Source organism: Dromaius novaehollandiae, chromosome 1, assembly GCF_036370855.1.
Source record: "Dromaius novaehollandiae isolate bDroNov1 chromosome 1, bDroNov1.hap1, whole genome shotgun sequence".
Classification (NCBI taxonomy): domain Eukaryota; kingdom Metazoa; phylum Chordata; class Aves; order Casuariiformes; family Dromaiidae; genus Dromaius; species Dromaius novaehollandiae.
The window spans coordinates 185,392,060-185,404,755 of NC_088098.1; the positions used below are offsets into that span (position 1 = coordinate 185,392,060).

At 35.9% G+C, this 12,696-nt stretch overlaps 1 protein-coding gene across 5 annotated transcripts in view; it reads right to left on the reverse strand.

Annotated features, from left to right (window-relative positions):
• Positions 1-12,696, reverse strand: part of VWA8 (von Willebrand factor A domain containing 8) — a 187,204-nt gene that overhangs the window by 122,139 nt on the left and 52,369 nt on the right. For 4 of the 5 annotated variants that reach the window (XM_064504817.1, XM_064504816.1, XM_026099178.2 and 1 more), the window contains 2 exons: positions 9,824-9,984; positions 8,361-8,474 (listed from right to left, as the gene is read on the reverse strand). In XM_064504817.1, coding sequence (XP_064360887.1) covers positions 8,361-8,474; positions 9,824-9,984 — 275 coding nt within the window. The remainder of the gene's footprint in view (positions 1-8,360; positions 8,475-9,823; positions 9,985-12,696) is intronic. The other variant, XM_026099176.2, reaches the window with a different exon arrangement.

The following is a 12,696-nucleotide window of genomic DNA, read 5'->3' on the forward strand; positions in this document are numbered from 1 at the left end:
AATGGCAGATTAATCTGATTTACAGGAACTTAAGAAATGCCCCACTGGGTCCATGTATCTACTCCATCTATATAAATGTCTCTGAGGGTGACAGTTGGGGCTGTTATTAGGGACAGGCACATAAGCCTAGCCACGATCAGCAGCTTAGTCCCCTCATAGTCTCCCAGCATCCATAAACCTGTGTTCAAGGTTAGAGGATACATCTCTACCAATTTGCTTTCGTATCTGTTTAGCCACAAGTTTATCTAATCGCTTTTTGAACTTCTTGATCCTATCTGCCTCCACAGCTTCCCGTGGCAACACATTCTAAAAGCTGACTACCCACAGCATAAAAGGTACTTTTTTCTATTTTTTTCTTTTCTTTTTTCTTTAATCTGCATGGAAATGATCTGCTAGATTCAGTGAGTGCCCCCTAGTTCTGACACCAGAGGATTTGGTGAATAACAGTATTTTAGATGCCTGCCTATTTCATTCCACTGAATGTAACGGGAAGTAGTATGACTAACACAGGCTTAAATGTACAACGTTTAGATGCATTTATTAGGGCAGTGGAAGGCCACTCCCTTGCTTTTGGGCAGTGTCATCGTCATATCTTTTGACTGCCTTATTTAAGATTACCACCTCTTTGATTTAGGAATTTATTGGTACTCATCAATCAGCACAATGACATTATCTCTAGAAGCAACTAGACAGTCATAAGTCAGATATAAAAGTCAGTCAAATTTTCCAAGAGCAACCTCTTTTTGACAATTAATTTCTCAGTATTCTTAGCAAAATAGCAGACATTAATTTGGGGGGGGAAAAAAAAAGCAAGTGAAGTGGAATTGGATAGCTTACATCAGTAGTTATGCCTGTTATCATTTGTCATTTTGCATATAATTACAATGTCTGACATCAGAACATTTGGAGGCAAGTACTCTTCTTGGCTAAATTGACAGGGAAAGGATAGGACAAGCAAGAAAATCTGAAGACAAAATATGACCTTTAAATATGAATTACCAAATCTACTGTGTAGTTGGCTGATTTGCTAGTTACAATAATAAAATTCTGAGAAAACAGAGTGAAGATAGCAAAAAGCCGCTTGTATCAAAGCAAACACAGGGGGTGGCATCATTTACTCTCAGCTGAAAGTCATAAGCCTAGAAGCTACTCTCTGATAAAAATAGAAGTAGATGTCTGAAAACATCACATGAAAGAGTAACCAATGGGAATGTCACCATCACTAAGCATAAAAGAAGGTCAGAGAACATTAACCAACCTTATTACGGAAGAAAATATTTCCTAGATAGGATAAATAAAACAAATTCCAGACTCACCTTTCCTTCCATTATTAATAAGAAAAACAGCCCCTCCATTAATCAAACTAAATTCCAAGGACTAATTCTGGTCCTTCTACAATACCCCAAGAGGGCACAAGAAGCAGTCAGATTTCCCTTATAAAGGAAATACATTTCTCTTGCGTCACCTCCACATCACTGCCTAACTCAAAAGGCATGGTGGGGACAGTGTGGGATGACATGGGGAGGAAAGGAGAAGCAAAGTCAGGGCATACTAAACTGGCAATATCAGTTTAAGTTACTTTAGACTTGGACATATCACAACATCCCTGCTGTAGGTTTCCAATTTGTAAACATGAATAAAAATATCTGGCTACTTCAAAAGCCTATTGTTTGGACTGATGTTTGCAATGTTGGAAATGTCAAGCTAAGTGTAATTATTACTAAAACAAATGTCACAAATGACCCAGTCCTGCGGTGCACTGAAAGTTCCCACCTTCCACCATGGTGACTGTAGAGGAAGTTATTCCATAGCATTGCAAGAGCAGTCCCCTAAAGGAATGTAAAAGAGTTTCTGTGTGGAGCTGCATTCTATAAAACAGAGATCCTTGACATCTTTTGTTCTTTGCAGACGAAGGCCAAGTATATATCTTGATAAAAACTTGGCACCTTTTAAACTAATGAGCCTCAAACACAGTGGGAGGATTTGGTGTTCGTTTATTAGTGTGGAAAATCTTTATCCTTTTTCTGTTAAATGTTTACTAACAACACAGATAGCGGTGTACCTATGGGCTAGTAACATCTATGTCCTTCTTTGCACATCAGTGTTTAATTCCAAACAAGGAATATCACCACCACCTTGCTTGAAAAGAAGATCAGAATGCAGTCGATTCAGGGCAATTTGAAGGAAAGATTTTCTTGTAATTGACACACTGTTTTAAGCAATTGAGGCCACTCCTAAAAAAAGATGCAGAATAGTGTTCCTAAGGCCACCCTGCAAAAGCAAACTATTCTTATTGTCTCTTCCTGGTACATGATTTCATAAATCTCATATTCTACTAAAATCAAAATAAGAACAATTTTATTAGTTCAGAATTTTTATAATAATAGGACTACAAATGACATAGTCTAATTTCCTTGCTGTTTTTCTTCAATTTCATAATATTCTAACATTAACAGACTACTTTATCCAGAAAATCCCAAAGCTGAAAAAAAATAGTAAAAGCTAGATCATATAACTAGCTAAAAATTTAGTATATTGGAAATTCTATTTTCTACAAAATTCACATCCTGCCACATTTAATATTTTTCTCATCTGCTGTATGTGTTCCCTTTCAACTTAGTCACATGGAAAATAATCCACTGTCTGCAAGGCATTAAGACTACCCAAGCATTATGAGCGACTTCTTTCAGCTTTTGAACAATCCTATTACATACATACGTCTAGATTTTCCTGAAATAGCTGCTTTTCTGTTCACCACACCAAAGACTTCCTGTGTGAGGGGAAAAAACCCCAAAGCCAGAATATCCATTCAAACACATTAAAATACTGCTTCATAAGACAAACCAGCACTTCATTGCTTGTCTTGTAAAGGTTGTATGCCACCTTTAAACTGTCTGCCTCAGTGAGGTAACTGATGATTACATAAGAAATTCTATGCAGAATTCTTGGATTTGCACTGTGAATATATAATTTCCTTCCATGTAAAAGATCTTTAAGGACTATCTGCCACTTTCTCAGGAGCATCTTTTTTTTTCTTCTCCCCAAATTTCATAAAGAAAAGTACTAAGTTTCTTCAAATGACTGAATTCCACTTTACTGTGACTATTCACTAACTTAACTGCATGGCCAATCTGGCCCAAGAAAGACTAGAGGAAAAATATTCAGTGCCAATTGCTCGTTACTGTGTAACATATAGGCTTTTACCAGGCCAAGGAGTCTCCTACAATCTCACAAGGGCAAACTTGCTGCTTGTATTTGTCATTCCTGATAGAACCAGTATAAAGTCCTTTTCAAAAAACACTTGTGGACACTACAGATGTGGAAATGCAATGAAATATTCAGTGAAACATACAACTACTTGATAACGATTAGCATCATTTAAAATAAGAATATATTTTATTAGCTCTTAGATAGGTAATCAAACTGTTAAGTGAAATTGCACTAAATTTAAGAATAATAATATTATATCTAACCTGCAAAACTTCAAACCACTCTGAACACCAAAGAATACTTCTTCCTTGTGTAATGGTTTAATAGTGTTCACATTCTTTAGTATAATACTGTTTACATTCTTGATACAGAGGCATGCAATTTCTTTAGATCATAGTGTGATCTGAAATACCATCCTTTATTAAAAAGGAAAAAACTCTCTTGATTTATCAGTGTTGGAAGTTCTCTTTAAGGGATGGGTTATGCACTATTCTGCTTTCTATTCTACCATGAGTGAATACCTGAAAAGCTAAAAAATAAAGGCACTAAAACAAACTGTGAAAAAATATTCCCATTACTCTTTTAGTAACAAATATTTTCAGACAGAAGTGACTGCATGAAAGCTTAGTAAAAATTTTTCTTGCTCTTCTGAAGAAGGATTGCCTAAAACCTCTCTATTACTATCTCAAATTTTCCTCTTAGAACTGGGAAAATCTTCAGGTGTGTGCAAATCTGTGGACAAACAGACTAAAAGATGTTTACAGAAGTTTTGGCTCATTGGTTAGAGAGAGTATTCCTTTCCATTATAATGGAATAGATTTTGTTTAATAGAAATTCTATTGTAAAATTCCATTCACTAAGTACCAAGTCCACATAGTCTACTAAAACACATCAGTTATCAGTCATTCTTCTTTTTCCCATTATGGAAAAGATATCTGTATTTATCTTATTTGCAAAGAATCTGACTGCAAATAGCCACCTCATTAGTGAGTCTTAAATCAAGGGAATGGAGAGCAACAGTGAGATATTTTGTATTTTATGAATGATCATAAGTAGTACTCCAGAGAGAAACCACAAACTATACTATGATAAATGATAACTAAAATCAACAACAGTCTTGCCCAGCAAAGCTGTCCCGAAAAAGAAACTGAGCATGTACCCCATGTACTCGGTTCCTCTTCTGAATAGCAGTTAGGTATCAGTCCTTCTCAGTCCATCACAGGTGCCTTCAGGCCTTCCAGCTATTGCTTTTCCCCAAATCCTGAAGATGACCTGCTCCCTCCTAATCTAATGACTTCCTAATGAAGCTTTTGGCATCATTCATTCAAATTCTGGTCTTTCAGAAATACTCCCTTTTCTCTTGTTCTTTTATTTCCTCTGTCTATGACTATTTTCAGCTACTTACGTTCACCTCTGCTTTACTGCTTAGACATTGCAAACTGTCACGCACTTCCACTGTATCACTGATATACATCAGTATGCGTTTTCCTCTTACACTGTTTCTCATAACAACTACATTAATACATCAGATCAAGTAGATAATAAAAAGATTAATAATAAAACAGTTACTTTTAACAGTAAAATATGTATTCTATTTGTATTGCATATTTAAAATATGCATATTGGTTCCCAATATACAAACGAGAATGGAAGCCTCAGCTTGTACAAGTGTGATTTAGGGGGAAAAAAAGAGAGTCAAATTAATTTCCCCGTTCATATGAAACTTGAAACTATTTTCCATAGGGAACTCCCTTATTGGAAAGGCACAGGAGCAGTCTTAATGTGCACTCAGTGCACATCCCAGGTCCAGTCTCAGCAGAACTGGAATGACAGTACAGAGTCTACAAGACAAATAAAGAACAACAGTACCAGAATTACTTTAATCAAATCCAGAAAATCAGGATAAGTAAACCTCTTTTTTGTCTTGCCCTAACATCAGAAGCACAGCTGAGGCCACTAGTCACAGCCATGGACGCACAGCCAGAGAGACAAAATTTCTGATTGATATGGAAAGCATCTCCCAATCATGATTTAGCGATAAGAATTTGCTCAGCAAATCTGCTAATAAATTCAAGCTACAGTGTATTCTGCTTACCTTCCCTACAAACCAATCTCCTGCAGGCAAAGGAGAAAAGGTTTGCACCATCCTGTTTCCTGAGACTGTGATTAAATCAGCTGTCAATACCCAGACCTCATTCGATGAGGAAGTGTCTGGACAGAAGGCCTGCTCCTGCATAGCTGTTCTGCAACACTGAAAAATACTGAAGCTTGCAGTGACAGGTAACTGGCGCTGAAAAGGACAAGTAGCAGGGGGGATTGCAGTACAGAAGTGATAGAGCAACTACTGACATCATGTCCTGGAGCCACTGAAAGGCAATGATGTTTTCAGAATACGTAAGGGGCTAAAAACAGGTGAGGTCCTGAAAGGCCTTCAAGTTCACAAGGGCTGACTACAAAGAGGACCAGAAGAGTACCCTCTGCACTGAGGAGTGGTCCACTGATGCTGAAGGAAACAGCAGCCAAAAGCAAAGAAGCTGATACAGGTTTGCACCACTTCACTTTGGCTTCTTTTGAATAATCCCATACAGGAGAGTTAAACAAGAGCCAGACAGTAGACTTCACCTAGAATTAGGTGAGTTTCTCAGTACAATGGACCCTGGTTTATTCATTGCCAGGAATTTTCATCTATAAACAAGATGGTGCTAAATGGTCACACTTGAGTGTTATGTGGTCATGTCAAACTTCCAGATGCAAGAATGCCTTCATAGGGTTCTGTTTTGTCTTTTCTATTGTTTGGCTTTTTTGTTTTGTTTTGTTTTCAGATCAAGTAGGATCTATATGTTCCAATCAGGAACATATCCCTGTCCAAGATAACGGACACCCCTCATTTATGATTTGAAGGTAAAAGCCAGCTTTCACAAGTCCACGAGGTCAAGAAGTAATCTTTAGTGAAGCCACTGAGTACGTCCAGCCATGAAGACTGAACTGGATCATAACCCAATAACATGCAACTTAGGCAAATAAAGAGAAACCACAGCAGAGCAGCACTCGACCTCAACAGGGCAGCTGAGAAAAACTGCTGTGCTGACAAGTCAAGGCCTTCCCCTTTTTTAAAAAAGGAGAGAAACAAGCAAGTGACAGGGTGCACACAAAGAATGTGGATGCCACATAGAGGCTTAACTTCAAGGTTAAAAATTGGTTCCCTAAGCATTGACTTGATGCTGACAAAGTTATCTATGGGCTGTGCTGCTAACTGATTCTGGTGCTTCCCAAATCAATCTTACTGTCAGCCAAATGGATCATTTAGTGGCTTCATGATTCATGATGAACTTTTTATCGTAAAATATTAAAGCGGCTAGGAAAAAGCAGTACAATGAGATCTGAAGGAAAGAGGGACATTCTTGAGGAAAGACAAAAACGGGGCCTCCAAAGTAATCAACAGCAATGCACAATAAGCATTACCCAGGGGAACCAAAAGCTTGCCCAACGACAGTGAAGGGGAGAAAAGTTCTGTACAGAGATGGCATAGTGAGAAGATGGTTCTGAAGAATACTCATTAAAGAACAGAGCTTGGAAGAGTCTTAAGGTCTAAGAGGCACTGACAGTTATAAGGGAGTCCACTGCCAAAAAAAAGCCATAGTAAAGGAAAGCTGGGAGATGTGAAGCTCTAATCTTGTGAGAGGGATTTGACACTGAAGAAGGGGCAGTACTGAAGATGAATGCGTGATCAATTGTCTAGATTAATGGAGCATGTTGGTATGAGCCAAAGGGTACCTTGCAGTTAGCCAAATAACATAACCACTGCCATTCTGCCTGAAAACACCTTGGACAAGACCATGGACACTGGGAGCAGGGATGAGAATAGCCAGTATAATGACTAGATCTATTTTAACCTAAAAAGTCCAATGCAAAAATCAGGATGCACTCCAAGATGGAGCCTTGGAGCCTTTGTTTGCTTCTCTTTTCAAAGTCTGGGCTTAAAATCATGGCAAACAACACTTTCTTGGTATGTATTTCTTTACTTAAATAAAACAAATACAGGGCATGCCCATCTAGCTGGGTATATGGCCTCAACAGGCTGGATGCAATTTGCAGCCAGCAGGTTTAGATTACACCATACCTACAGAGACTTAAAATACAGCTTTTAAAAAAAGCAGTATTTTGGATCTAAAGGGAACAAGAAATAACAAAACAATTGGGCATAAAAAAACCACCAGGTTTTCTAAAGGGAAGACTATAAAGCAAGTCAAAGAAAAAAATCTGATTCAGCAAGACAATTTAGAGAAACAGAGGGTGGTACATGTCAAGAGGTGGACGTCACGAGTGTACCTCTACCAGTACTGATCTGGCTAAAAAGCACCTTGAAAGCATAGGCATATGCACATCCCCCATTGTAAATGTGAACACAGACATCTGACATGGAACTTCAATTGTTTATTCAGAGATTAGAGCCACTTAAGAATTACACTGGGTTTAGCTCCTGACAGATGACTTATTTCACATATAACTGAATCTTAAAATTATATTTGTTTTGGAATATAATCAACAAAATCCTTCCCATTAATTGGAATTGGTCAGCAGTGTTTGACAAGGTATCAAGTATGGCCATCAGAGGACTGAAAAATGTTTCTATATGTGGAATGTTTCTAGCAGACAAGTGGAAGTGAAGAAACAAAAAGAATAAGCATAATGGGTCCCAACCCATCCTTAGGATTTCCTGCCCCATACTAGTTGTAAATTAAATACCAGCTTTCTAGTTAATGAGGCAAAAGAAAGTAACAAGTTATATTTAATTTAGTTTAATTTTGAGAAGCTCCTAATAACATGTTCTAGAATTATATATTATATATTTTTATATCTATGTTTTTATGTGCTTACAATTTCGTTTCGATTTCTAACTGCTTCTGTTAAAGGATATTAAATGTTTTTCTTTTAGTTTGAGCACTCTAAACAGGATATAATTTTCTCATGCCACAAAAGGAAAAAAGCTCGTGAGGAAACTGACTTTTAAAACATGTTCTCCTAGTGATTAAAAGGTATCAGTTTTAGAGGAAAGCATTTTGCAAGATGTTTTTATAATAAAAAAGGAGATTAAACTCTTTACAGGATGAAATCCTGTTTGCATTCAGCATCTGTAGCTAATACGTTACCTTTCCTGTAGTTTCTCATCACAGACCTGTAATTCTTCTTTTAAGCTTTGATACCTATCTTCCCTTAATAATCTGGTGCCATCATAGAGAGTCAGTTCTCTGTCATGAATTAGCCTGTTTGGGGGGGGGAAAAAGGTAAACTTTATCTAGTCTTTGACTGCTTCTTAAAATACTTATTTCAGCTACTTCTTTCAATAGCTGAGTCAAAACTTAGATTATAGTAGGACACTCAAAGAAAAAGTTATGCTAATTTACGATGCACGCACACGTAGAGGTAAAATACCTTGGAAAAGCAAACAGTTTCAGTGCAAAGTCAGTCAACTTAGTTTAAATAGGTATGATTAGAAAATGAAGACATTTTTACATCTTACCAGTACAGTGTGTATAAATGGCATGAAACACAGCCATTTTGTTACACTGATAGCGAGTACCATACTTTCTTTTTTTCTTGAAGAAAAATATTTCAGTTGGCTTAGATGCTAAGATACATACCAATCCAGCTTTTATTTTTTCATACAGGAGTTGATTTTGTGTACATAGATAGATATGACACATAATGTTGAAAGAAAAATCAGAAGGGAAAACTAAACTGATTAAGAGGAGAAAAACAGGCATGAAGCATTCTCTCTTCTATCTCTGTGCACATATGCAATAAAAGAAGTCGTCACAAAATGTTTTTGCAAGAGACTGCTTTTAAAGCTGGTGATTTCTTTACATTTATGAAAGGCATTGTATGGTGCAAGCAATTGAAAGAGCATAAGAATTTGACCTGACAGTAAGGATTATTATTATTAACACACTATCTGCTATTAGCATTTGTGTCTTTGGAAAGTTTAATTTATTTTTATTGAATTTACTGAATTCAATTTAATGTATTCAAAATTTATTTTATTTATGCATTTATACTTATAGTATTATACATTGTTTTTATTATTATGAATTTATTTATACATTTATTTTATTCAAATGTATTCCATGTACTGAAATAATGTTTAGAAAGCATTTTTTGCAATGGATATCAAGTACGCTTTTATTTATGACTGTAATGATCACATACTTTATTCAGAAGCAGAATGCATTCAAAGTATTGAACACATTTTCTGACAAATCTTTCATTTTCAAATCATTGTGCACGTATTACTAATCTTTAGGTTTCATGAGTTTAGTAAGGATAAAATCTGGCTTATTCTTCAATTCAAAGAAGAACACATGCTGTATTAACAAACAGCTGAAATGTCCAATATTAGTATAGACTTATAAAGAACATGAAAGAATTGCTTCTGCTTTCAAGTATATGAAGATTGAATGTTACATACTTCACAAAACTTCAATGCTCAGATTGATTTTTACAGTATTCTTGAAGTTATAAAGTTGTATTTGCTAGACAAAACTTAATTTCTCGGTATGTATGTGCTCAGTAAACAGATCATGTGCACCCAACTTATCTGTGTTCACATTCTGACCTTTGAAGTACAGCTAGAGTGCCAGGGTTAATTCGATGAATGCCATCAAGAATAACAAGCTTTCCTTCCAGGGCAGCAGTAACGAGTGGCGACGGTCTCCAAGCAGTGTCTCCATTAGGAAGAGTATACCTCTGCTGCAGCAAATCTCTAGCCGTCATATCCTGTAAGTACCAATTTATGAGAAGAACTTATTTGTGCAGCGTCTTATTCATCTACAAGTGCCTATTTTCTTCTTCAAAACCACATTTGTTTTTTCCTGAGAATATACCCAAGGCAGATTAGCAGGAAATCTTAAATTACTTTTCCAAAGAATATTAGAAATGCACACCAACACACACACACACACACACACACACACACACACACACACACACACACACACACCAGCACACACAAAATGTTAAACAGACTTCTCTGGTAGGTCTAGACTTGTTAATATTGCCTTTTTGAAACTAGAAGCCTTTTTTTTCCTTAAATGTAATGCAAGCATATGACAACTCACAGCTTTGTGTACAGAAGGGGGCAGCAATTTACACCTGTAATAAACAAGTGTCATTCATTATATAGATGGAAACTGAAAAAGCAAAAATTTCATCATTAATCTTCAAGTGAGATCATAACCAAAAAAAAAGTATGATATTCTAACTCTCAAAAAGAAAATACAGTGGAAACATCATAGAAGAAAGGACAGAGCAAGAAAGGAGCTGAGAAGTCACAAAAAACACACTCTTGCAAAATATCGCAAAAACACAGAGTTCACAAAATAATACTTCAGGGATAAATCATAACTAAGAGCAAAAGCTAGCATATCCTCCTTCATACATATTTTAGATTTTCCATTACAGCAGGTACGCATGAGAACAACAAAGAAAGCCTTCATAGCCATTTTGTAACCTGAAAGCTGAAATTCCTTCCTCAGGCTGAGCTGTGAACAGAACTTAACCTAAAATCAGATGAGAAAAATATTTTCTGTTGCAGTTGCAGCTTTTGCATGCATCCTTTTTACAACTGCAAACCCTTTGAACTTTAAAGAATAAAAATAGAATACATTACGTCATATGGCCTGAATCATTTCCTCTTTCTACATTTCCTTAAAAGCCTTAAAATAACAGGACAAAGTCTGGTTCCTTCAATGCTTCCACATTTGTATAATTTAAAGCCTCACATTCAGATCCATAAAAACGGCCAATATTTTTATTGTTGCACTTTTAGATTTTAATGCTGTGTTTGCTCTTTTCTAGTATTTTATTACTGAATTAGGCTAAAAACAATTTGAAACACATTTTTTATCAAAGCCACAGAAAAATATAAGTATTTTTATGACTTGGGTCAAAACTTGTGTGTGCATTCTCTAGTAAGTAAATGCTGTATAACAGAATATACAACTAAGACACCTTCTGACAAGACACCTCCACAGGAATGAAACAGAGTCTAGCATTAATTATCAGGAGTCTAGTGTGCTATATATAATGTCGTCTACCTGCAAAACCAACAACAACTGAAGAAACACGCGTTAATTATCTGGAGATAAAGTATGAAGTGTACTTGGCCGCAAAATATTATCTGAAATGCAAAATGAAAGTTTATACCCTAATTTAAACACTTGAATCAGATTCAATGTAGTGACATATTACAAAGAAGTATCATTCACTAATACTTGCCCATTCTCTGTAAGGGGCTTGTTTCAGGGCTAAGTTCTTGCCCAGTGATTTACTGTATTACATTCCTAATCAATTTTTTAATTACATATTATGCAATATCATATTATAATACTCTCATGCTAAAAATCCCTCCTCCCTCCCTTTGAAAGGGAGGTAAGGAGGCTATGAATTAAAAATTTTTTATTCTTATTTTGGGAAAAGCAATGGCAGAATTATATTCCTTACAACACAAAAGGCTTATCTTCATTTATAAATCATTGTACTTTAAGCGTATTACATTGCTTACCATTTATTTCCTAAAATATCTCTGACATAGAGGGGGGAAAAAAAAAAGGAGAGGGCATAAAATCTGATACAGAGCAAGCTTTTAATTAAAAGTTTTCAGATGAGTCACACAAATTTCAGAAGAGAAAACAAGAAGGGTGTACTGAACTCCTTTTAGCAGTTATTGCAATAAAAGCCTCCAAATTAGCCATTTTTCTTGACTCTCTCAGTGATAATCATGTTCTTGGCAACTACAAGGTGAAGAAATCTGTTTCCTGCTTTTCATGCCAATTTGGACTCACATTTTGTTAATATTTCTCAAATAAAAAATAGGAAGGAATTTGTAAAGAAAAATTACGAGGTCATGCATAAAAAGAAAACAAAGAAATCCTAGAAGCAAACATCACACTACACAAACACCAGTGATGTACTTGAGATTGTTTTTGTTGGGGGGAGAATGGAAGGAGGAGTAATTTGTTGGAAAATTGTTATAATATTACTATAAAAATACTTTTTCCCCCCGAAATGTTTTTTTTAAAACTTTTTAAACTCAAAGTTCCCAAACTACAGTCCACAGAGAGCTGGCTTGCTGTTGCTTCTCATTTGCCACTGCTTAACTGCATTAAGGGACAACTAAAATAAATCTTTCCCAAAATGACTTTCCTTTGTCAACAATTTGCCTACATGGAATTTTACATAATCAGAAATCAAAATAATGATGTAAAAGATCACAAATGAGACAGCAATTGTCCTATGGGGCAATTTCTATTATAAAAGATGATTTAAGTGCAAAAAGGTTTGGGAACCCCTGGTTTAGATAAATTTGATCCTTATCTCACAGTATAAAAGCTTTTAGAGTGCCTAATGTATTATCTTCTGTTAAATCAATACAAGAAATATCCCTTTTCACACTGTTCAAGCTCTTAAATCAACTTCAGACAGGAAGAA